Below are 26,804 nucleotides of genomic sequence, written 5' to 3'. Positions count from 1 at the left end.
TAGAATCTTAGGAATTTTTATCTTGTCCCAAGGGAATCCTTTAGATTCACACCAACAGATATATTTTTTCCATATTTTGTGGTAGATTTTTCTAGTTACAGGCTTTCTGGCCTGAACAAGAGTATCAATGACAGAATCTGAGAACCCTCGCTTTGATAAGATCAAGCGTTCAATCTCCAGGCAGTCAGTTGGAGTGAGACCAGATTCGGATGTTCGAACGGACCTTGAACAAGAAGGTCCCGTCTCAAAGGTAGCTTCCATGGTGGAGCCGATGACATATTCACCAGGTCTGCATACCAAGTCCTGCGTGGCCACGCAGGAGCTATCAAGATCACCGATGCCCTCTCCTGATTGATCCTGGCTACCAGCCTGGGGATGAGAGGAAACGGCGGGAATACATAAGCTAGTTTGAAGGTCCAAGGTGCTACTAGTGCATCTACTAGAGTCGCCTTGGGATCCCTGGATCTGGACCCGTAGCAAGGAACCTTGAAGTTCTGACGAGAGGCCATCAGATCCATGTCTGGAATGCCCCACAACTGAGTAATTTGGGCAAAGATTTCCGGATGGAGTTCCCACTCCCCCGGATGAAATGTCTGACGACTCAGAAAATCCGCTTCCCAATTTTCCACTCCTGGGATGTGGATTGCAGACAAGTGGCAGGAGTGAGTCTCCGCCCATTGAATGATTTTGGTCACTTCTTCCATCGCCAGGGAACTCCTTGTTCCCCCCTGATGGTTGATGTACGCAACAGTCGTCATGTTGTCTGATTGAAACCGTATGAATTTGGCCTTTGCTAGCTGAGGCCAAGCCTTGAGAGCATTGAATATCGCTCTCAGTTCCAGAATATTTATCGGGAGAAGAGATTCTTCCCGAGACCAAAGACCCTGAGCTTTCAGGGGTCCCCAGACCGCGCCCCAGCCCACCAGACTGGCGTCGGTCGTGACAATGACCCACTCTGGTCTGCGGAAGCTCATCCCCTGTGACAGGTTGTCCAGGGACAGCCACCAACGGAGTGAATCTCTGGTCCTCTGATCTACTTGTATCGTCGGAGACAAGTCTGTATAATCCCCATTCCACTGACTGAGCATGCACAGTTGTAATGGTCTTAGATGAATTCGCGCAAAAGGAACTATGTCCATTGCCGCTACCATCAAACCTATTACTTCCATGCACTGCGCTATGGAAGGAAGAGGAACAGAATGAAGTACTTGACAAGAGTTTAGAAGTTTTGATTTTCTGGCCTCTGTCAGAAAAATCCTCATTTCTAAGGAGTCTATTATTGTTCCCAAGAAGGGAACCCTTGTTGACGGAGATAGAGAACTTTTTTCTACGTTCACTTTCCACCCGTGAGATCTGAGAAAGGCCAGGACAATGTCCGTGTGAGCCTTTGCTTGTGGAAGGGACGACGCTTGAATCAGAATGTCGTCCAAGTAAGGTACTACTGCAATGCCCCTTGGTCTTAGCACCGCTAGAAGGGACCCTAGTACCTTTGTGAAAATTCTTGGAGCAGTGGCTAATCCGAACGGAAGTGCCACAAACTGGTAATGCTTGTCCAGGAATGCGAACCTTAGGAACCGATGATGTTCCTTGTGGATAGGAATATGTAGATACGCATCCTTTAAATCCACCGTGGTCATGAATTGACCTTCCTGGATGGAAGGAAGAATTGTTCGAATGGTTTCCATTTTGAACGATGGAACCTTGAGAAACTTGTTTAGGATCTTGAGATCTAAGATTGGTCTGAATGTTCCCTCTTTTTTGGGAACTACGAACAGATTGGAGTAGAACCCCATCCCTTGTTCTCCTAATGGAACAGGATGAATCACTCCCATTTTTAACAGGTCTTCTACACAATGTAAGAATGCCTGTTTTTTTATGTGGTCTGAAGACAATTGAGACCTGTGGAACCTCCCCCTTGGGGGAAGCCCCTTGAATTCCAGAAGATAACCTTGGGAGACTATTTCTAGCGCCCAAGGATCCAGAACATCTCTTGCCCAAGCCTGAGCGAAGAGAGAGAGTCTGCCCCCCACCAGATCCGGTCCCGGATCGGGGGCCAACATCTCATGCTGTCTTGGTAGCAGTGGCAGGTTTCTTGGCCTGCTTTCCTTTGTTCCAGCCTTGCATTGGCCTCCAGGCTGGCTTGGCTTGAGAAGTATTACCCTCTTGTTTAGAGGACGTAGCACTTGGGGCTGGTCCGTTTCTGCGAAAGGGACGAAAATTAGGTTTATTTTTGGCCTTGAAAGACCTATCCTGAGGAAGGGCGTGGCCCTTGCCCCCAGTGATATCAGAAATAATCTCTTTCAAGTCAGGGCCAAACATCGTTTTCCCCTTGAAAGGAATGTTAAGCAATTTGTTCTTGGAAGACGCATCCGCTGACCAAGATTTTAGCCAAAGTGCTCTGCGCGCCACAATAGCAAACCCAGAATTTTTCGCCGCTAATCTAGCCAATTGCAAAGTGGCGTCTAGGGTGAAAGAGTTAGCCAATTTGAGAGCATGAATTCTGTCCAAAATCTCCTCATAAGAAGAATCTTTATTGAGCGCCTTTTCTAGTTCATCGAACCAGAAACACGCTGCTGTAGTGACAGGAACAATGCATGAAATTGGTTGTAGAAGGTAACCTTGCTGAACAAACATCTTTTTAAGCAAACCCTCTAATTTTTTATCCATAGGATCTTTGAAATCACAACTATCTTCTATGGGTATAGTGGTGCGTTTGTTTAGAGTAGAAACCGCCCCCTCGACCTTGGGGACTGTCTGCCATAAGTCCTTTATGGGGTCGACCATAGGAAACAATTTCTTAAATATAGGGGGAGGGACGAAAGGTATGCCGGGCCTTTCCCATTCTTTATTTACAATGTCCGCCACCCGCTTGGGTATAGGAAAAGCTTCGGGGGGCCCCGGGACCTCTAGGAACTTGTCCATTTTACATAATTTCTCTGGAATGACCAAATTCTCACAATCATCCAGAGTAGATAACACCTCCTTAAGCAGGGCGCGGAGATGTTCCAATTTAAATTTAAATGTAATCACATCAGGTTCAGCTTGTTGAGAAATTTTCCCTGAATCTGAAATTTCTCCCTCAGACAAAACCTCCCTGGCCCCCTCAGACTGGTGTAGGGGCACTTCAGAACCAATATCATCAGCGTCCTCATGCTCTTCAGTATTTTCTAAAACAGAGCAGTCGCGATTTCGCTGATAAGTGGGCATTTTGGCTAAAATGTTTTTGATAGAATTATCCATTACAGCCGTTAATTGTTGCATAGTAAGGAGTATTGGCGCACTAGATGTACTAGGGGCCTCCTGTGTGGGCAAGACTGGTGTAGACGAAGGAGGGGATGATGCAGTACCATGCTTACTCCCCTCACTTGAGGAATCATCTTGGGCATCATTTTCTCTAAATTTTGTGTCACATAAATCACATCTATTTAAATGAGAAGGAACCTTGGCTTCCCCACATACAGAACACAGTCTATCTGGTAGTTCAGACATGTTAAACAGGCATAAACTTGATAACAAAGTACAAAAAACGTTTTAAAATAAAACCGTTACTGTCACTTTAAATTTTAAACTGAACACACTTTATTACTGCAAATGTGAAAAAGTATGAAGGAATTGTTCAAAATTCACCAAAATTTCACCACAGTGTCTTAAAGCCTTAAAAGTATTGCACACCAAATTTGAAAGCTTTAACTCTTAAAATAACGGAACTGGAGCCGTTTTTATATTTAACCCCTTTACAGTCCCTGGTATCTGCTTTGCTGAGACCCAACCAAGCCCAAAGGGGAATACGATACCAAATGACGCCTTCAGAAAGTCTTTTCTGTGTATCAGAGCTCCTCACACATGCATCTGCATGTCATGCTTCCTAAAAACAAGTGCGCAATAGAGGCGCGAAAATGAGGCTCTGCCTATGATTAGGGAAAGCCCCTAGAGGATAAGGTGTCCAATACAGTGCCTGCCGGTTATTTTACATAATTCCCAAGAATAAAATAATTCCTCAAAGCTATGAAGTATAAAATATGTTTATATATCAATCGTTTTAGCCCAGAAAATGTCTACAGTCTTAAAAGCCCTTGTGAAGCCCTTTTTTTCTTATGTAATAAAAATGGCTTACCGGATCCCATAGGGAAAATGACAGCTTCCAGCATTACATCGTCTTGTTAGAAATGTGTCATACCTCAAGCAGCAAAAGTCTGCTCACTGTTTCCCCCAACTGAAGTTAATTCCTCTCAACAGTCCTGTGTGGAAACAGCCATCGATTTTAGTAACGGTTGCTAAAATCATTTTCCTCTTACAAACAGAAATCTTCATCACCTTTCTGTTTCAGAGTAAATAGTACATACCAGCACTATTTTAAAATAACAAACTCTTGATTGAATAATAAAAACTACAGTTAAACACCAAAAAACTCTAAGCCATCTCCGTGGAGATGTTGCCTGTACAACGGCAAAGAGAATGACTGGGGAAGGCGGAGCCTAGGAGGGATCATGTGACCAGCTTTGCTGGGCTCTTTGCCATTTCCTGTTGGGGAAGAGAATATCCCACAAGTAAGGATGACGCCGTGGACCGGACACACCTATGTTGGAGAAAAGAAGACAGTATTTAGTTGTTAGAGAGTGTGGGACAGACCAGTCGCTAAAGAATAGTAGTTGGAAGGAGGCTTGCTGCGTACATAGATGTGGCAGTTTTATTAAATTCTAAGTCACAAATGAGTTTGCTTGGACCATACTAGAAAGTCATAAACATTTTCTTTTAGGGGCTTCATATGAAACAAGCCATCAGAATGCACACCCTGTAGAGAGACGGACTTCCTTTTCCAACCTAATTCTGTGCAGATTAAACAATTAGGAAGTCATTACTGACTGGTTCCAGCAGCGGCTCCTAGAGCAGAGCTGGCATTGAGTGCAGGCAGAGGAACAGCTGAATGTAGGACACACAGGGCACATAGCTGGCAGGAACTTCTTGGGGGCTGCCAAGTATAGATAACTATATTATGAGTGTAATAACAATATGTCCAATGGGAAGAGGACAGAGAGTTTTCAATTAACATGTGATACATTATATATATATATATATATATATATAGTTATTAACAGAATAGTGATAAATGACACGTCTACATATATGTAGCCATTGTTTTTCTTAACATTCATATGACAAACTGAAAATACTTAATTGAGCAATTGTTTTCTTGAGCCTGTTCGCTTTTTTAACTGTACAGCTATCTCTAGTTAACTATGGGATAGATTACAAGTGAATCCCATAAGTATTAACACTATTGCTCAAGTTAAAGCAATAGCAAATGTATTTTTGTTACAAGTTAAAAATAATATATTCGATTTGGAGTGAGAGTCTAGGGCACACTAATATCTGGACGTCAGATAGAACGGGTGCACTAAATCCTCACATAATAGACTTCTATGGGGCGCACTGAAAAACTGATATTGGCTTGAGCCCTAAGATGAAGGTGAACTAAACCAAAGGTCAAATAGTGGCGTTCACTATTTTTACACACATATACATAAACACATTTGAGCCCTTCCTAGTCCAGCACTTGGTCATATACCATATCTCATAGAAACATAGATATTGACGGCAGATAAGAGCCATAGCCCCAGCAAGTGTTTCAGATATATCCTAAAAGTATAAACTTATTTAGTTTATAGGGTAGCCTTATGCTTGTCCCAGTCATTCTTAAAGTTCCCCACAGTGTTTGTCATTACTACCTCTAGTGGAAGTTTATTCCATGAATCTATCATCCTTTCTGTAAAGAAGTACTTCCTCAAATTACTCCTTAAAGGGACATGCCACCCACATTTTTTCTTTTATGATTTAGAAAGAGAATGCAATTTTAAACATCTTTCTAATTTACTTATATTATCTAATTTGTTTCATTCTCATGATATACTTTGATGAAAAGCATATCTAGATATGCTCACTAGCTGCTGATTGGTTGCTGCACATAGAAGCATTGTGTGATTGGCTCACCATGTGCATTGCTTTTTCTTCAAATAAGGATATTTAACAAATGAAGCAAAATAAATAATGGAAGTAAATTGTAATGTTGTTTAAATTTCTATTCTCTATCTGAATCATGAAAGAAAGATTTTGGGTTTAGTGGCCCTTTAATATATACTACCCTTCAGCTTGAGATCATGACCCCATGATCTCTTTAAATCACTGTTAAAAAGTTTTTTTTCAATAACAATCCTTGATTTTACTTTCAATATGTGAAAATATGAGTGACTTTATTTTAATATATTATACATGTGTTTTGTTATGCATATATTGAAGTGTTTTATCTCAGGTCTCCAAAAGCACTAAATTCTCCAGCGCCATTTTGTGTTTCACTCGTACACAACACTTAACTCACCACTTGAGCGGTAATGAGTGAGAAAAGCATTATCCATTCAAAGTATATGACGGACAAAAAAAATGTTGCCATGTTAAAACGCTATAGTAAACTTTGTTTACCATCCACTTGTAATTCCAGTGCTATCCTTGGCCAAGATCCAGCTTAGGATAACGCACCCAGGGGTTATGCTCCACTTGTAAACTAACCCTATATATTTATGAACTTATATAGCACATATTCAGAGCAAAAACAATTTTTAAAAAAAGCAAAAAAGACAAGGAATGAGAAGAAGGGGTAAGGCAGAGGAAGAGTACATAAAAATATTAATGCTTGCCTTAGAAAACGTATTCAAAGAGCCACGTTTGAGCTTTTTCCTGAATGTACAATGGATCTGGGTAGATTTAATGCTGAGTAGCAATTTATTCCAGAGGAGAGTGCAGTCTGTATGGTGGTCTCCCACCTCAGCCTTCCTTTAAACACATATAGACACAAAATAATTTTTTTACCAGGTCTATTTAAAGGGCCAGTAAACCCTCAAAATAATGTTATATAATTCTGCACAGTATGCTGCTCCTGGCTCTACTGAGCGGGTCTGTTTGTTTCCCCTAAGAGCATCGGCACGCTGTCTATTCACAGCCAGCCCGATCGCGCCATTAAACTCAATGTAACTCGCTTCTGCTACCAGACCAGAGTGGGAGCGAGTTACATTGAGTTTAGTGGTGCGATCGGGCTGGCTGTGAATAGACAGCGTGCCGATGCTCTTAGGGGAAACAAACAGACCCGCTCAGTAGAGCCAGGAGCAGCATACTGTGAAAGTAAATTTTGTAGCATTTTTTCACTGAAATCTTTTAAGGTACAAAGTTTGCGCTAAGCTGATGTTATATAATTCTGCAATATGTGCAGAATTATATAACATTATTTTGTGGGTTTACTGGCCCTTTAAAACTAATCCACATCTCCTAAATAGCAACAAGCCGGGAGCTACGTTTGTGAGTATATTTGTTAAGATGTTAGTACACACACTTATACTTCTGTTTATGTATGTGTGTATATGAATATATATATATATATATATGTATATATATATCTCAATAATATCTTTATTATGTTTTAAGTAAAGTGATCTTTTCAAAGGGTTCATTTTAAGTACTTTCTAAGTTTCCCTATTATCAGTACTTCCCTATACCACATATATATTTTTCTATAGTACTTTTTAGATTCTTATGGATTTTTATATGTACTTTTGATAGACATTTATATATTCAGTCAAAACCAAGATTGGTAACTATAGAATATAAAATATCAAGTAAATTACTGTTTTCTATCTATTGGTTATAATATGTCAGTATAGGGAATTGGCAGAGTGTTATATTAGATCAAGTTTGAACAATAGCCACTTATAAAATAAGGTTATTCTCTTGGTTCCATGATTGGATTTACTAACTTGTTACATCAATGAGTTAATTTGAGCATGTTTGTTTTAACCAATTAGAATCAGAGGTAGGGTACTTAAACTTGTTAACAGGTGTACTCTTTAGCTATGATTACGGCTGTGTGCCGAAACATGTCAACAACCTATTTCATGCTCATTTTTGTTGCTTAATTTGTTCTTTTTGTATTACCCCCATGTTTTAATTGTGTGACTACACAAATAAAATTAATTTTTTACCGCTATTGGCACCATTTGCTTTAACTTCGTTTTTTGACATTTAATTATTTATATCAGGATTAAGCATTGGTGCTCAGTGGTTTTGTATGCTCCATATAATACCCCAAGTTAGCGTGGACAGCTAGACTTCCCATTGGATGACCGCAAGACTAGCATATCCCAGTTGAGGAATCTGATTCATCTCATTGGACGACCATCGACACGTGGTACACCACACACGTACAGACGCAACAATAGCGTCCTTCACAACGGAGATTGCAGAGGCAAGACTGCCGGGCTGAGACCGGGCCGTGAGCGGGCCTTCAGTCTGCGAGTATCTGGACGGATTCGTGATAACTGGAGTACCTCCTCTGTAGCAGTGGTAAGTGGGCATAACCGCACAGCGGTAAATAATATACAGATGGCTATGGAAGCGTAAAGTCTATAAGACCCATAACTGCTATAAGAGTTTAACAGATCAATAGGAGGCAACCTGTGAACGCCTGATATACCTCATTTTGGGATTGTCGATTTATACTTTTGTGTATGTGGATTTTTTGGAAGTGCTTGGGCGATCACTACTAGGGGTTTTACATAATAAGACTATTATTTACATATTTGAATTGTTAGTTTTGAGTCAGAAAATTTCCTTTTTTGTTTATATATATATATATATGTATATATATATATATATCTCAATAATATCTTTATTAATATTCAATTTACTTTTATCATCAAATTTGCTTTGTCCTCTTGATAGTCTTTGTTGAAAGCTAAACCTAGGTAGGCTCATATGCTAATTTCTTAGCCCTTGAAGGCCGCCTCTTATCTCAGTGCATTTTGCCAGTTTTTCACAGTTAGACACCATTAGTTCATGTGTGCCATATAGACAACATTGTGCTAACGCACTTGGAGTTACTTATGAGAGGGCACTGATTGGCTAAAATACAAGTCTGTCAAAAGCAATGAAATAAGGAGGCAGTCTGCAGAGGCTTAGATACAAAGTAATCAGAGGTAAAAAGTATATTAATATAACTGTGTTGGTTATGCAAAACTGGGGAATGGGTTATAAAAGGATTATCTATCTTTTAAACAATAAAGATTTTCAAGTAGACTGTCCCTTTAATACTAGCATCATGACCGTGGCTAGCCTTGTCTGCAGTCTCTTAAATAAGGCAAATTGTGGGTGGAGTTTGGCTACTAAAAACTATTGCAGAAAAAAAGGATTTTTAGTTGTTTTAAAAACTTTAACAGTTGGCTGATTATTTTTTAGTAACACAACAGGCATGTCTTGTCCCTTTAATACATTACTTTTCCAAGATGATATGTGAATCGGAAAGTGACTTCCACATAGCTTTTAACTACACCAACCAGATCATAAATATCCATCTGCAAAATAGTTTCCATCTGAAAAGCTCAGCACAATCCAGCTCCCGTCTCTACTACTAGTGCAACCTCATGGAAATTTGTCCTTGGCAGAACTTCCAACTTTCCTTATGTGAATACAGTATTCTTATGATTGCAGTGTGTTTAATGTATAAACGACCTAATCACAGTGACATATTTAATACCGTAAGCATTTTATTGGCAATCACTCCAGGTTTCTTGTGCTTCAGTGGGATTAAAAAACGGAAATATCTGACAAAAGACAGCTTGTGTTGTGTCCTGGTATCCCCCATCTCACCTTACACTTGCGATCATCTGCAGTCGTTTCATCAAATTCCTCATTGAGTTTGAAGCTGACTTCTGTGTTTTTAAAGGTGCTTTGTGTTTGTACCACAATACGGTCTCCGTCCAGGCAAATTATAGTTGTTGGTTTTGTTACATTTCCAATCTGTCTTGTGGCAAAACCCACACCTGGGAATAGGATGAAAAAAATGCATTAGCTGAAATCTTTATATATTATTATATATTATTATATATTCACTTTGTGTCTTATCACATGCACGCAATATACAAAATAGCAATATTTAAAAAGGTATGGGAAAGTCAAAATTAAACTCGCATGATTCAGATAGAGCATGTAATTTTAAGACACTTTTAAATTCACTTCCTTTTTCAAATGTGCTTTGTTCTCTTGGTATCCCTTATCGAAAAAGAACACACATATCCTAGCTAGCTTTTGATTGGTGCCTGCACACATTTGTCTCTTGTGATTGGCTAACTAGATGTGTTCAGCCAACTGCCAGTAGTGCAATGCTGTTCCTTCAGCTAAGGATAACAAAGAGAATGAAGCACATTTGATAATATAAGTAAATTGGAAAGTTGTTTAAAATTGTATGTTCTATCCAAATAATGAAAGAACGTTTTTTAGTTTTCTGTCCCTTTAATCATAAAAAAAAACTAATTTCACAAGCAACCCAGCACTAGAAAGTCGACCTGTCTAACATTCAAAACCACCAATTAAACATTATCCTGTTAATACCTCACAATAAATATACACATACATCAAAACAATATGATGTAATATAAGCGTTTTCTAAATGCAAATAAACAGTGTTTTAAAGACATTAGAGGGACATCAAAGTCAAAAATAAACTTTCAGAATTTATGATTCAGAAAGAGCATGCAATCTTAAATAACTTTCCAGTTCTATTATCTAATTTGCTTTGTTCTCTTGGTATCCTTGGTTAAAAAGGCGCAAGAGCAGCAATGCACTAGAAGCTAGGTGCCTGGCGGCTGCACATAAACAGTATATGCCTCTAGTTATTGGCATTGTGCTTGTCCCATGCTCTCTACAGGCTTCCTTAAAAATGCTGTAAATTATAAACAGCTACACACCAGAGAGTGATTGCTCTAAGTATTGAGTAAACTAATTTATTGCTAGGCTTTTAAACTATTTAGTTTGAATGTAAGTGTTTTGCAATTCAATACTTAAAGGGACAGTTTACTCAAAAATGTTCTCCCCTTTAATTTGTTCCCAATGATCCACTTTACCTGCTGGAGTGTATTAAATTGTTTACAAGTATTTCCATTAACCTTCTATTGGCATATGAAATAGTTTATTTAGCCTATGGTATCCCCACCTATTCTAAAAGTGTTTGGCCTCGAGCACAAGCTGTGTTAACACAGCCAGTAGAAGAAATGACACTTCCAGTGGGTTATAGAAGAGATAAGGTAATAAAATGGTAATTTTCCATTGTTCTCTCCAAGTATTTGTGATTGGTTTTTGGACAGATATAAGCTAAAGAAGCAGGTATATGTGCACAATGTGATAAAGTAATGAGATCTGATTATACCTACAAGCTCAACCCATTTTATTAGGTTGTGGCTTCAAAACACAAAATCAGCTCATTCATATAAACAAATAAACCTTAAAAAACAAATCTCATACATGTTATACTCTGCAGCTGGTTAAAAAAAGTAATTGGAAACACATTCAGGGAAAAACAATTTTATTGTATACTGTCCCTTTAACAGTGACATTAAACACTGCGCTTGTTACATGAAATGCATACACAAACAGAGAGAAGCGCTCAACCAGGGAATGAACAATAGCGTAATAGCTTGTTCTATGGCTAGTTACCACCCCAGAAGCAGCCTCTTGTTATATAAAATGTTTAATTATATGTAGAAAAACTTTGCAATATATGTTCATTACCGATTTTCTATAGATAATGAAAACTGTGGCTTTCCGAATTCTTGTGAAACCTGGAAGTGCAGACTTAAAGGATCAGTAAACACTGTGTAATTAAAAGACATTTCTGTTCTGTTGCTATAGAATAATGTATCAGCCACGTTTAAAACTTTCTTAAAACAAACTGAAATATTGTTTGATGCAGTTGTTTTTCAAAAGCCAAACTACACCCACCACTTGCCACCAATCTAGGCTTGAGTCTGCAGACAAGGCTAACTACTGTCATAATGTTAGATAAAATGCAATCGTTTCCCAGTTCTTGTCTTCTAAAGCCAATTAGTGACATATATGTTGCAGTGTTAGCCTTGCGAATTCTGCAGTGTGCTTTTTCATTTTTGAGAATTAGAAAATAGAGGCAAATTACATAATGAAAGTATATTGCAAAGTTGTTTGATTATGTATAGATAAACTTGTATACACAGCAATTGTTTGCACACTCTAGTGACACATTTTGTTGGTCTCAGCAGTAATGATAATGAAAACGTATGTTTCATCATGGTGGCACCTATTTTTTGAGTAGACTAAAACTTTACACTTATTTCTTCAATGTTTAAGCAACTAATTTATTTAAAAAAGGAAATTTATGCTTACCTGATAAATTTATTTCTTTTACGATACGACGAGTACACGGATTTCATCCTTACTTATGGGATTACGCCTCCTGTTTAGCAGGAAGTGGCAAAGAGCACCACAGCAGAGCTGTATATATAGCTCCTCTCTTCCCTCCCACCTCCAGTCATTCGACCAAAGTTAGGAAGAGAAAGGAAAAGCCAAGGTGCAGAGGTGACTGAAGTTTAACAAAAAATAAAAACCTGTCTTAGAAAAACAGGGTGGGCCGTGGACTCGTCGAGTTGTAAAAGAAATACATTTATCAGGTAAGCATAAATTTCCTTTTCTTTTACAAGATACGACGAGTCCACGGATTTCATCCTTACTTATGGGATACAATACCAAAGCTATAGGACACGGATGAAAGGGAGGGACAAGACAGGAACCTAAATAGAAGGTACCACTGCTTGAAGAACCTTTCACCCAAAAACAGCCTCAGAAGAAGCAAAAGTATCAAATTTGTAAAATTTGGAAAAAGTGTGAAGAGACGACCAAGTTGCAGCCTTGCAAATCTGTTCATCAGAAGCATCATTTTTAAATGCCCATGAGTTAGCCACAGCCCTAGTAGAATGAGCCGTTATTCTTTCAGGAGGCTGCTGTCCAGCAGTCTCATATGCCAGGCGGATCATACTCTTCAGCCAAAAAGAAAGAGAGGTAGCCGTAGCTTTCTGGCCCCTACGCTTTCCAGAGAAAACAACAAATAATGAAGATGATTGACGAAATTCCTTAGTCACCTGCAAGTAAAACTTCAGGGCATGGACCACGTCCAAGTTATGCAACAGACGCTGCTTCTTAGAAGAAGGATTAGGACATAATGAAGGAACAACAATTTCTTGATTAATATTCTTATTAGAAACAACCTTAGGAAGGAAACCAGGTTTGGTACGTAAAACCACCTTATCAGAATGGAAGATAAGGCGAGTTACATTGTAACGCTGAAAGCTCAGAAACTCTACGAGCAGAAGAAATAGCAACCAAAAATAAAACCTTCCAAGATAACAACTTAATATCTATGAATGCATGGGTTCAAACAGAACCCCTTGAAGAACACTAAGAACTAAATTCAAACTCCAGGGTGGAGCAATTGGTCTAAACACAGGCTTGATTCTGGTTAGAGCCTGACAAAAAGACTGAACGTCTGAAACATCTGCCAAAAGTTTGTGTAGTAAAATTGACAAAGCAGAGATTTGTCCCTTTAAGGAACTCGCTGATAACCCTTTCTCCAATCCTTCTTGAAGAAAAGACAGAATCCTGGGAATCCTAACTCTACTCCATGAGTAGCCCTTGGATTCGCACCAATAAAGATATTTACGCCATATCTTATGGTAGATCTTTCTAGTAACAGGCTTACATGCCTGAATCAAAGTATCAATGACCGAATCAGAGAACCCCCGTTTAGATAAAATCAAGCGTTCAATCTCCAAGCAGTCAGTTGCAGAGAAACTAGATTTGGGTGTTGGAAGGGTCCCTGAATAAGAAGGTCCTGCCTCAATGGAAGCTTCCACGGCGGCAGAGAGGACATGTCCACTAGATCGGCATACCAAGTCCTGCGAGGCCACGCAGGCGCGATTAGAACTACTGAAGCCCTCTCCTGTTTGATCTGCGCAATCAACCGGGGAAGGAGAGCAAACGGTGGAAACACATAAGCATCTATCAGTTCGGCCTGAGGATCCCTTGACCTGGATCCGTATCTTGGGAGCTTGGCATTCTGCCTTGATATTGAGGCATCACTGCAATAACCTTTTTTACCCACTGATGCAGAGAGGGCCACTCTGTGGCCCACTCTGCATCGGCCCTTGATGGTGCCGATCGTTGGTGGGTGGATGGGAGCAGCAGCAGGAAGGCGGGTGGGCGGCCCATCGGTGGTGTATTTCCTGAGGGTTCTTTTCACTAGAGTCTGAGGAAGGGGTAACTCCCTGAAAATGTTAACTCAATAAAGACACTTTGTACTTTCAAATGGCGAGTGCACCCTATGGACTTCTTTTTACAACATACAGTTGTAGTAATAGTCTAGTAATGCAGGACTCGACAGTTCCCCGGAACCAGGCTCCTGAAATAATAAATGTGTAAAGCCTATGTGACTCATATATTTGCCTGGTGCCTCAATACTCTTTCTGGCTTGTGAATTTCATATACATACATACATACATACATATTTATATTTATATATATATATATATATATATATATGACATTCACAAGCCAGAAAGAGTAGTGAGGCACCAGGCAAATATATGAGTCACATAGGCTTTACACATTAATTATTTCAGGAGCCTGGTTCCGGGTAACTGTCGAGCCCTGCATTACTAGACTATTACTACAACTGTATGTATTCACCTGCGGTCCCTTTGCTCATGGCCTTCATTTGAAGGTTAAAGCAAGTGGAAATTAATGTAATTCCAGACACTGCATGTGATTTATTTGGCAAGCCACAATCCTGAGTTCTTGGCACAAAAGCTAGTTCAATCAGAACATACTTTAAAGTTGTTCACAATTTTAATCTTAAAATTAAAGGGACAGATACTGTGCTCCATAACAACGTATTTAGTTTTTGTGCTGCCGTAGGTACTGGGAACTCGTCACTCCAAATGTTTAGCTTATATTTACTTACATATATTGCTCACAACTGAAGACTAGTCAACCCAGGATCACTGATTTTTATTAAAAAGTAATAAATAAAACATTTTAGTGGGCAGGGCCAGCTTTATAACTGGACCAGGTTAAACCATGATACCGAGGTGGTATTTGACAGTTGCAAAACATAAAGAAGCACATTCTAGATAATAGTGTTTTTAAGAGAAACTACTCATATGGGGTCCATGAGCTGAGTATCAGTATCTTGTGTGAAATGTCAATCTGCTTTAAAGGAATAGTCTAGTCAAAATTAAACTTTAATGATTCAGATAGAGCATGCAATTTTAAACAACTTTCTAATGTACTCATATTATCCATTTTTCTTCATTCTCTTGGTATCTTTATTTGAAAAAGCTGGAATGTAAGCATAGGAGCCAGCCCATTTTTGGTTCAGCTGATTGGTGGCTACATTTAGTCACCAATCAGCAAGGTGCTGAACCAAAAATAGGCCGGCTCCTAAGCTTACATTCTTAATTTTGACTAGACTATGGGGCCGATTTATCAAAGTTTGAATGGCAACATCACTGAATGGCGACAGCATATGCTGACGGGCCGGCATTTAACATTGCACAAGCGGTTTCTCCCCCCTGCCTCAGAGGCAGCCAACTAGTTAAGAAGCAGCGGTCTTAAGACAGCTGCTTCATAACTGCTGTTTCCGGCGTCAGGAGCCATTCGGCCCTTGATAAATCGGCCCCTATCCCTTTAATATTTGAGACTCTTGACTATGGGCAAAATGTATCATTGCAGTTGGACAGGTTCAATTGCCACTTGTGATGCTGCATCTGATGATGGAATTTATGAGTGCACAAGAGGAATCTTGTGCAATGCCACCCCTTGTTCCGGCACAACCAATTGTGCTAGAGCAGGGAATGTCAATCATTCAAAGCTTCTAAAGTGTACAAACACTAGTGACTATGAATCTCACAGACAATATTCATCTCTCAGTTCATCCTTAAAGGGACACTCAAGTCAAAATAAACTTTTATGATTCAGATAGAGAATGCAGTTTTAAGACACTTTCTAATTTACTTCCATTATCAAATTTTGCACAGTTTTTTATATTTACACTTTCTGGGGAACAAGATCCTACTGAGCATGTGCACAAGCTCACAGGGTATACGTATACTAGTCTGATTGGCTGATGTCAGTCACATGATACAGGGAGCCGGAAAATGAAAGAGAGAAAAAAAAAAAAAGATTGTCAGAAAAAAAAAAACTACTGCTTATTTGAAATTCAGAGTAAGTGCTATAGTTTTGTATTTTTATTATGCACTGGTTAATTATGTAATTCTACTGCATCCTTTAATCTTTTGTATAAACTCTTTCTTCCCAGAATAATAAATCCTCCTCCCTTTTTAAACTCTTGACATGACTGAACTTTACCACAGAAGGGCTTCACCTACACACACCCTGAAATGACTTTATCCTCTTTTTAGTGTTGTCCTATCTCAAAACTTCAAGGTTAGTGACTACCTGTGTGTATCTAAAGAGACATATGAGATATGAATGTTTGCTGCTGCAGATATCCATAAGAAAAGTTGTAAATTGGATAATGACAACATTATCTGGACACTGACTACTTTATCAACAATGAGTGGCTAAAGTCTAATTTTCTCAACATTATAGACAATATGGAAAGTGAGAAAATGAACAATACACAAAGCACAAATAAATCTTTATTCATTCATGTGAAGGTTGTTCATTAAAGTGAATGTCAACTTTCATGATAAAGTGCCTGGTTTTTAAAAAAAACTATTAAAAACAGGGGAATTTCATTCATGAAAGTTTACATTGCACCGGATTTTACAAATACTTACCGTCTTCTCCTGAAACGCCGGATCGCCGATCCCCCACCTGCTTCTTTCTGCTGTACTTACACAGCAATGACAAAACTGGCTTCCTCCAATCACATTGTGGCCTCACCAGATGGACGCTCCTGGGGGGAAGCCGTGATTGGATGAAGCCGGTTTTGTCATTGCTGACGAAGTACAGAGGACCTGCAGGCGGGGGATCGTCGATCCGGAGAAGAAGGTAAGTATTTGTAAAATCCGGTGCAATGTAAACTTTCATGAATAAAAGTGCCCCTGTTTTTAATATTTGTTTTTTTAAAAACAGGCATTTTATTATGAAAGTTGACATTCACTTTAAAAAAAAAAAATAGGGATGTTGGCTGCATTTGTTTGTTCCAAATGAAGTTTACACAGTTAAAAGCAACAATGGGAGATAGTGAATTTGCATCATCTCTCCAAAAGATGGGTAGTTGGGAGGTATGTGTATTTATCTGAAGAATGAAATAATTGTTAATAGAAAATCTATAGATCTTCTATAATCTACAGAAATCTAAAGAAATCTCTTAAATGTGCCAAGAATTCAATAGTTACACAAACCCGAATCACTAATACAAAACATAAAATGTGCCATAAAAAATACATAGCCATACTGTCTGAAGTAGTCTGACCCCACCCCCAATCAGTGTTTAGCATCAGAAACACATACATTTACATATAAACATCCAATAAAATACAATGTTCAAATGTAATCATTTCAAATATGTCCTAAATCTTTAGACATTTGACAATTTCTTTTAGGTATATATTATTATTCTGGGACATTACTGTCATGGGTGATTTTTTGTGCTAAATAAGTAGCGCTCAATTTTCGGCCATCTTGCACTAAATAAACAGTGCTCATTTTGGGCCATTGCACGCTATATAAGTAGCGCAACACACTGCAAAGCAATTTTCGGACAATACAGACGTGAAAAATTAGGGACAGAATTCTCAAATTTGGGACTGTCTCGGAAAAATCGAGTATATCTGGTCAGCTTAGTTAAAGGGGCATAAAAATGCAAAAATTCTTATAACTATGGGGCCAATCACAATCCCGTAGAAAATGTTATCAAATGATTCATCTACAAACATCTCCATAGACTTTAATTGTGTTTTTCTAAAAGATTGTGATCAATAGCTATGTGTTTAACAGTTGCAAATGGGGTGTTAAGTCAGCTCCAGAGCAACAATTAGGGTGGGAAAAAAAAATCAGATGTTTTGTAAAGAAAAATCTATTTAAAGACTGAATTTGTTTCTGCAGAAATAACATGCCACTTCTTCACAGGAAAAATGTTCTAAAATAAACATAGAGTTGAGAAATAGACTTACTCATGAAAGAAAACGTTTGGGTTTCAAATAGAGCATATAATTTTCAAAATAACTTCAATTATCAAATTTGCTTAATTCTCTTTATCCTTTGCCGTAGGAGAGCAATGCTCTACTGGGGCCTAAACACATTGGGTGGGGCAGTGACAGGCAGCTAGTTTACAGTAGTGCCTTGCTTCTGAGTCTACCTATGTATGCATTTCAACAAAGGAACAAGAGAATGAAGCAAATTAGATAAGAGGTAAATTGGAAAGTTGTTAAAATTTGCATGTTTTTCTGAATCATTCAAATTTAATTTTGACTTTACTGTCCCTTTAATGCCATTGCTCCTGTGCAAATCTATGTACACAGAATCAACCCATACTGAGTTTCAAGAAGCTCAATGAATAGAAGATTGTTTGGAGTGGATTAGATTTGCACAAGGACCTAAGTGTGAGGAGGGAGGGGCAATCATTACATGAAATATAATGTTTTAGTTAAATAAAACTATTTAAATTGTTATTATTTAGCTAATAGCTATTTTTCTTTGGTTAAATAAAACTATTTTTTGGTATTTTTCTCCTCCTATTAAAGTACATCTGAAAGGTTTTTCAAGTATGAATGATTAACCTATTGAACTGGAGATGGCTCCCCTCCTAATAATTTACTTAATTTACTTCAATGATATATCTATACATATCTAATGATATATAACCAAATCAGTAATAGTCTGATAAACTGGAAAATAATCTGAAAAGTTGTGATTTAAATTGGTCTTACTGACTAATGATTTAAATTGTAATCCACCCTGGTAACAAAAATTGAACCACAGAAGCTAATCTCTACAACAGAACTGCTTGCTAACCACACATATATATGGTGCACTGCAATTTCCCCATCTACACAATTTTTTTGCCTCCGTCTGGGGGGGTTCAACTGGAGCGGCCTGCCGATCCTCTGTCATCCACACCAAGTGAACCTTTGTCCCCATTGAAACCCCCAGGCGGAGAAGATAAAAAAGAGAGTGAAGATGGGGGAATTACAGTGCATCGTATATATATGTTTGATGCAGTGACTCAATGAATGCATGTGCTCTGAGGGGATTTGCAGTAACGTACCTCCGGCAACTGATTCCGCATCACCGGAAGTGACGCAGCCCAGCATTCTTATGGGTCTAGGAAATATTCAGAACACAGGCTAAGTTGCAATTACTAACCAAACAACAGTAGAGAAGCAATTAGCCAGAAAGGAACAGGAGGTTGCAGATGACCTTTGCTTGTTCTTCAGATATATATTCTTTTGGCTATATGTCTTGCACTCTTCTTCATGAAGGAAAATGAATGCAGATACAATTATTTGTAATAATGTCATGGGAGACCCTGGCTGTATGTGTGTGTATGTATGTTTTGAGTGAGTGTGTTGTGAACGTGTATGCATATGTATGTGTGTGCTCTGTGTATGTATGGGGGAGTGTGTGTATTGTGAGTGATTGTTTATGTATTTGTGTTAGTATCAGTGAAGCAAGTATGTATGTATGAGCGAGAGTGTGTTTATGAGTGAGAAACTTTTTGCATATTTTGCTTAAAGTGATGGTAAATCCTAGCATTTCAAAAACGCTAGGATTTACCAGCGCTAAAAATAAATAAATAGGACTTTCAGTGATGGCTTTGTAAAAAAAGTGTGGTATTTTCCTTTTCTGTGCTGCTGCCCCCCGCTAAACTAAGCGTCTCCGGCTGCCCACAGTGCTCTTTTTTCAATGAGGTGATGTTTACAGCTCTAACTCAATAGCAGTGCTAGCCGATCAACACTGCCCTGTATGCTACCACTGCTTTTGGCTTAGAGTGGAAACGTCACCTCATTAAAAAGTAAACATCGTGCCATCGGCAGCTGGAGCTGCTTAGTTTTTAGAAAGGAGGCAGCAGCACAGAAAGGGTGCGATTAGAACACTTTTTCACAAAGTCAATGTTTTTGAAATGCTAGAATTTACCATCACTTTAAAGGGATAGTAAACCCAAAAACTTTTTAAATCTTTCTTAAAACTTCATTATGTATGTGAAATATTTCAAATAAGTACCTGTTAAATGTTTTCACTCGTTTTCTAGTTATTCGTCATCAAATATCTTTATATTGCCAAGCCCATTTTTATCACATTATGTGGACCCTATTAATGTTCTACCTAGGTAGAAACATCATGGCGGTCCGCATGCGCATATAATTATTTTAATAGTAACGCATGCGCATTTTGGTCCCTCAGTCCTAGCGTGACCGTCACTATTCTGGCACAGGAAGCAGGGCGGACTTCATGAAAGTGACATCAACGTTGGTGGGAGTGGCGCACCAGAGCTCTGAAGATTCACGGAACACAAGCATGGGGAATCATCTGCGTTACTTTGCTAGAGGTAAGTATAATAATTACCCCTAGGCTAACGAGCAAGTTGATTTGATCTTAGTAATAGGACGTTAACCCCTAGACTGACTATAATTTTTTTAACACCTAGAAAAACGAGCATGTTTTTTTCTTATGATAAGGCAGTCACTTATGATAAGAGTGACTAACCAGCAATTATTTTTAACCCCTAGACTAACAAGCAAGTTGTTTTGTTCTTACAACACTCAGATTAATCGCAGGAGCTGCAAAGATTAAAAGCAATAGCAATTTCAGATGTTAATAATTAACTTTAGTCGCATCCGAATTTGCTATTGCTTTTAATCTTTGCAGCTCCTGCGTTTAAGCTGAGTGTTGTAAGAACAAAACAACTTGCTCGTTAGTCTAGGGGTTAAAAATAATTGCTGGTTAGTCACTCTTATCATAAGTCACTGCCTTATCATAAGAAAAAAAACATGCTCGTTTTTTCTAGGTGTTAAAAAAATTATAGTCAGTCTAGGGATTAACGTCCTATTACTAAAATCAAATCAATTTGCTCGTTAGCCTAGGGGTAATTATTATACTTACCTCTAGCAAAGTAACGCAGATGATTCCCCATGCTTGTGTTCCGTGAATCTTCAGCGCTCTGGTGCGCCACTCCCACCAACGTTGACGTCACTATCATGAAGTCCGCCCTGCTTCCTGTGCCAGAATAGTGACGGTCACGCTAGGACTGAGGGACCAAAATGCGCATGCGTTACTATTAAAGATATTTGATGAAGAATAATTAGAAAGCGAGTGAAAAAATTTAACAGGTACTTATTTGAAATATTTCACATACATAATGAAGTTTTAATAAAGATTTAAAAAGTTTTTGGGTTTACTATCCCTTTAATGTGAGGTAGGCACATAGCTAATTTTTTACTTCTTTATATATCCGCACAAATTTTAGTCACTTGGCCAAAAATTGGGAAAGGCCATTTTTGTGCGCACACTGCTCAAAAAAATGAAAGGTAACATTGAGTGCAAAGTACACAAAATGTGTGGGCATTGCTCATTGCCACATGCAGGGAGTAAGCCTTCATGGAAGGTATATGGAGTATAACTGTTAGTGATTAGCAATAGCCACAAAAGTAACTAGAATTTCACTTCATGTTCAACAATAGTAAACTTGTACCACTGACTATAACACAGTGATCCTTTTAGACGTTGTTAGTCCACCACCTCTTTGGTCATATATTATACCCCAGAGCAAGCATCATTAACCGGAAAATCCACGTCAACAGGAGATATTGGCACTACCATAACTGCATTACAACTGTTTGCCACTGTCATTTATGTTCCATGTTTTGTTGTTCTCTCCTTTGCACTGATACACTTCTGATATACTGATGGATAACTATATAACCTGTCTATTTGCTATTCAATGTACCTGACTTGCTATTTATTGACTCACTCTATGTATGCTTCATGAACACCATGGGTTGGCATTGTACAATCTTTGTAAATAAAAATCATTGTTAAAAAAAAAAGTAACTAGAATTTACTTCTTTTCATCAATAATCCCCTCACTTATGTGGTATATTGATGTAAGCTACTCTAATTCACTATAGCATGTAAAGCAGTGGTCTCAAAGTACAGGCCCTGGGACCACATGCGGCCCTCAAAATAGTTTAATCTGGCCCTCCCTTGTTAATTAGGTAAATTATTTATTTGGACCCACCAATTTGTTTAGGGTTCTAAGCGGTGTAACCAGTTGATGATCTATATAGGCCCTCACAAAGTAAATATAAAAACAATCATGCATTGTCCAGTGTAGACTCCCATAGTGCACTGCTTGGATAAATGTCACTTTTTATTCAGTTCCAGAATGATCACTTGGCACTCACAGGATACATATACACTGTGTATGTCTAGCTGTGTATGTCTATTGTGGACTACAGCTCATATCATGCACTACTGCTTGAGTAAATATCACTTTAAGTTTCTAGTATTTCCATCCAGTTCCAGAGCACTCACTCTGTTCAAGTGGCCCCCGTGGGAGAACACTTGTCCAGTGGCCCCCTGATACAATGAGCTTGATACCCCCTATGTAAAGCATTTAATTTTATAATTAGCGACCCTGCAACTCTATTTGTTTAACCCTGCAAAGGGATTTAACAGTTAAAGTACCACTTGTGAGCTACAGAGAACCGCTGTTATTGTTTGCTTTCATAGCCCCTCTTAGTGGGTGTCCTAGCCTAACCTAATCAACAATGCTAAACTGGGAGCTTCTAAGTAACTTTTTAAAAAGTTTTATCAGTATCTGTGCATATTCTTCCTTATAGTAGTGTCTATTACATGCAGTTATATGAAAATTGGTGTATACTGTTCCTTTAAATTGGTTAAAAAAATGTAGAGAAACGCTTTAGATTCACATTATGATGTTTGAGATATATATATATAAAAATAAAACAAAAGCTCCAGGATCATGTATACATAATAATAACAATATAAACTATTATAGATTGCAATAACATTTAGACAAAACTTTTGGGCTTTCTCTATAGCATGGATATATTTGTTGAGCACTATATTTTGTGTATGTGTGGGTTAATCTGTATCCCTTTGTATCTAAGTATGATTCATACATGCATCTATTATATTACATTAGGGAAATCGATTGACATTAGTAGTGAAATGTAACAGTAAAGTGTTAACTCTGATGCGTGGCTCACATGGTGCGAGCAGTAGAGAGGGGCTCTGTAAAAGTGTGCCCTTGCTGTGTCAGAACAAGTTTACACATTTAATCATGTAAATGGCTTTTAGCCTACGGGATAGAAGGTTGGGCTACCTGAAGGTCACAGGCCAACCCATGTGTGAAAATGGCTGAATGGTAATTGCATTATGCATTAGATCATGATGATAGGTAGGTCCAATAATTTAATACAGGGTGTAAACACATAAAACAGAAGGTTGATTAAACTACTGGGTTTGAAGTGACTCCGCTTCCAATCATAAATTATAGATAACACTTATAAAGCCATTTGGTTGATGAGTGTAAACCCAAAACAGGTTAATCCTAGACAGCATAATCTCAAGTAAATTGCCAGACATTAGCTGCACCTGTCATATACTTTCTATAAACATTTAATGAACTTTTTAGAGGGATCTAAGCCTTTGATAATATTTAATGAAATCTTATTCATGAGTGGAATTTCAAGAGTCTTCAGATAACCAGTATTATTAAAATAGATTGTGTGTGTATGTCCCCACAGACACAGCTGGTATTGTCTGCAGCATAAGAAGTGCAATAATACCAGCTTTGCACAGAAGGGTTAAAGACAACAGTAATATGATATAAAAAAGACTGCTCAAAATACTAATATTTAGTTATACTAGGAGAAAAGGTTCACGTAGCAGCAGTAAGGCAGAACAGAAAGCTGAAAAATGCTGGGATTGTGGACCTACAGCTATATATCCAACACAGTGATCACACTATGAGACTGTGTGACACTCATTAGAGTCAGTTCTCCAGGATGTGCAAATCTCACTGTGTCCTCAAAAAATCTTACAGGTTTGTAACAAAATTACACAAATTTACATTTTGCCAGTCTACTCTTTACGGCCGTCTGTGCAGGTTGGGTGCCTGAAAAGTTCCTGTCCCTTTTTAAGCAGCAAAATGCCTATATCACGCCAATAATTTATTTCTACTTATATAAAACACAGTATGTTGCTGGTTAAATCAATAGTGTGTGTCATCAATTAGATGATAAACATGTAAAAATACATTCAAGTAAAAAAATTATTAAGTGTGGACTATGAATTATTGTTGTCAGGAAAGAGGTTATTATGCTAGAATTCCTATCTATCATGTATTTTACTCTGTTTCTGCAGGGTGTCTCCAGAATACATTGATTCAGTATCTTTTTCTCCCCTGCATTGCTACAGACCCTTTCTCCTCCTACTTTCCCACAGTGAATTAACATAATCCCTGTTTATTTTCACAGTTATCCCCATAAAGGTTTTAATAATTTGTGATATACTCCATAATGGACATATGTACAGATGTATAAAAAGATACACACACACACATATATATATATATATATATATATATATATATATATATATATACACATACATACATATATATATATACATACATACACACATTATATATATAAAAATCAATATACAAAATACACATGTATATATGTGTGTGTAATAGATAGATCCATAGATACATGATAAGATATAGTTCTGTCTAGTACATATGTAAAGTATATATAATTTTCTACCACCATGTTACTGCGTCTCACTATATTTGAATAATCTATTCACAAGTCATTCTTTCTAAATGTACTCAATATCAATCATTATAAATGCATGCATTAAGCATAAGGTAGGTACATACAGTTTCACCCAGCTCCAATTTCTTTTCTCTAGATCATTCTCTGTGCATTCTGCCTTTACACATTTCTCACATGCAGCAGCACCATATAATAATCTCATTCATGTATATGACACAATTTCCATAATTCTCTTTGATTTAGCTACGTGACATAAATCTGTTTGCAATATGCCTTTTCAAAAATGACTTATATTTCCCTCAGTATAATCAAACCCATTTTCTTGTCGCGATCTTTTATTTGTCCAAAAATATTAAAATGCATTGCCAGCATTCCCCACTCCAGAAAAAAAATCTGAACCTACCGATAGCTTTCATATATTCATCAAAATTCTTGCTATCCACCATCTTCCATGTTCCTACAAATTTCTCAGCCATAATGACCAGACTGTATAGCAGCAACAGAGCAGTTCTTTCTCTTACACACAGACAGCACAGCTCTCCTATATATATATCTGGTCACATGGAGGCAAATCAGCCTTCTTCGGCTTCTAGCCACTCCCATTATCGAAGAAAGGGTTTTACACAAATCTGTGCAGAAAATCTGAGGGACTTCTCCATGCTGTCTAAAAGTGGTTTTAACGAAATAAATAATGAGAGGGCCTGGCTAGCTCAAAAAGACGTTTAACCTGAAATGATAATTTGCCTATTTCTTGTTGGCCCTTATTGAAAATTACGGTTTTAATTGGGGTTCAGCCATTTGGGAACAAAACTGCTTTTGTTGTTGGGTTTGGGACAGCTGTTTTTACATAGATAGGATGTGAGATAATCATATGGCATTTTTATAGGATTATAGGACTAATTCATTTAGGTTTTAAAAAATCCAAATTTAATGTCAGGGTACTTTTTCTTTCTTTTCTTTTTTTTCTTATCAAAGGCAAGCTATCAGTTTCTACGAAAGTTGAACTATGTATTCTCTCTTTTTTTTTTTTACTCTATATACCGTACTTTTGATGGTTTTGATATTTTGAAGTATATAAGCGTTACTGTTCCTGTGAAGGTCATTCGGTAGAACAGCATGACACTGTGACAGTGCTGTTGCTCTTATTAGATAGCTTCACTTTTTTTTCCACCAGTACTGTTTACATGTAGTAGGTATAATGCATGAAACAAAACATTACCACATTTTTATAGCCTGTTGGAAGAATACTGCAAATCTTTTAAAGGGACAGTTATCAATTTAAGATTTTTAAATAAAATGTTTAGTTATGTATTATGAAACAACTTTGCAGTATATTTTCATTATTTATTTTGCCCCCTTTCATGTAATTTAGCTTTGGAAATTGAGCGATTTCCAATTGTCAGAACTTGAAATGCACCCTGCTGACTTATCAAGGCAAACCCTGCTACATATATGTCCATAATTGACTTTATCAGATAACAACTGCAAAACAATTCATTTAATACTAACTTTATGACTGCAACTAGCCTTGTTGTCTGTGGACTAAAGCCCAGACTAGCTCATCCAAATAAGGCAAATTGTAGGTGGAGTTTGGCTATTGAAAAATAATTGCAGTAAAAAGGATGTTAATTTGTTTAAAAAAAAAAAACATTTAGACTTAGCTGATGTTATTCTATAGCTATACAACAGAAATGTCTTGTAAGTTTTTACTGTCCCTTTAAAGGGAGATAAAAGTGCCAAAAGAAAATGCTCTAATGCTCTCATTTTACTATTGAAAATTAGCTTAGAGCATTAAATACTGCAAACTGGTTAACAAATCCGGTCAGCTAATTGCAAAAGGCATATGTGTATAGCCACCTATCACCAGCTAGCTCCCAGCAATGCATTGCTGCACTATAGCTAACTAGCTATGAATTTAACCCTTTCCATGCACATAACGAGAATTGGTTCTCGTGCTCAGAGACAGCAATTCTCATTACGACCCATTTTCATCATGAAGGGGAATCCCCGATCACACCATCAAATTCTATTCCCCCACACTGCAGGCCCAATCGCTGGTGATAATAGTGGGCAGCACTCCGGCTATATGGGAGTGCTGGTGATGTCACCACTAATACTCATGGTGACATA

The 26,804-nt window shown here is 37.9% G+C and overlaps 1 protein-coding gene across 1 annotated transcript in view; it reads right to left on the bottom strand.

Moving 5' to 3' along the window:
• The window catches only part of LOC128653678 (fatty acid-binding protein, heart), an 83,001-nt gene extending 57,777 nt beyond the window's left edge, over nucleotides 1–25,224 (bottom strand). Inside the window, exons 1-2 of the mRNA XM_053707100.1 lie at nucleotides 25,078–25,224; nucleotides 9,688–9,860 (exon numbers count right to left, since the gene is read on the bottom strand). Of these exons, the coding sequence (XP_053563075.1) occupies nucleotides 9,688–9,860; nucleotides 25,078–25,150 (246 nt within the window). The 5' untranslated portion in view covers nucleotides 25,151–25,224. The remainder of the gene's footprint in view (nucleotides 1–9,687; nucleotides 9,861–25,077) is intronic.
• Nucleotides 25,225–26,804: the final 1,580 nt, after the last annotated feature.

This window comes from Bombina bombina, chromosome 3 (assembly GCF_027579735.1).
Source record: "Bombina bombina isolate aBomBom1 chromosome 3, aBomBom1.pri, whole genome shotgun sequence".
Classification (NCBI taxonomy): Eukaryota; Metazoa; Chordata; class Amphibia; order Anura; family Bombinatoridae; genus Bombina; species Bombina bombina.
Note: the sequence above shows the minus strand (reverse complement) of the source record. Positions and strands in the feature narration are given on the sequence as shown.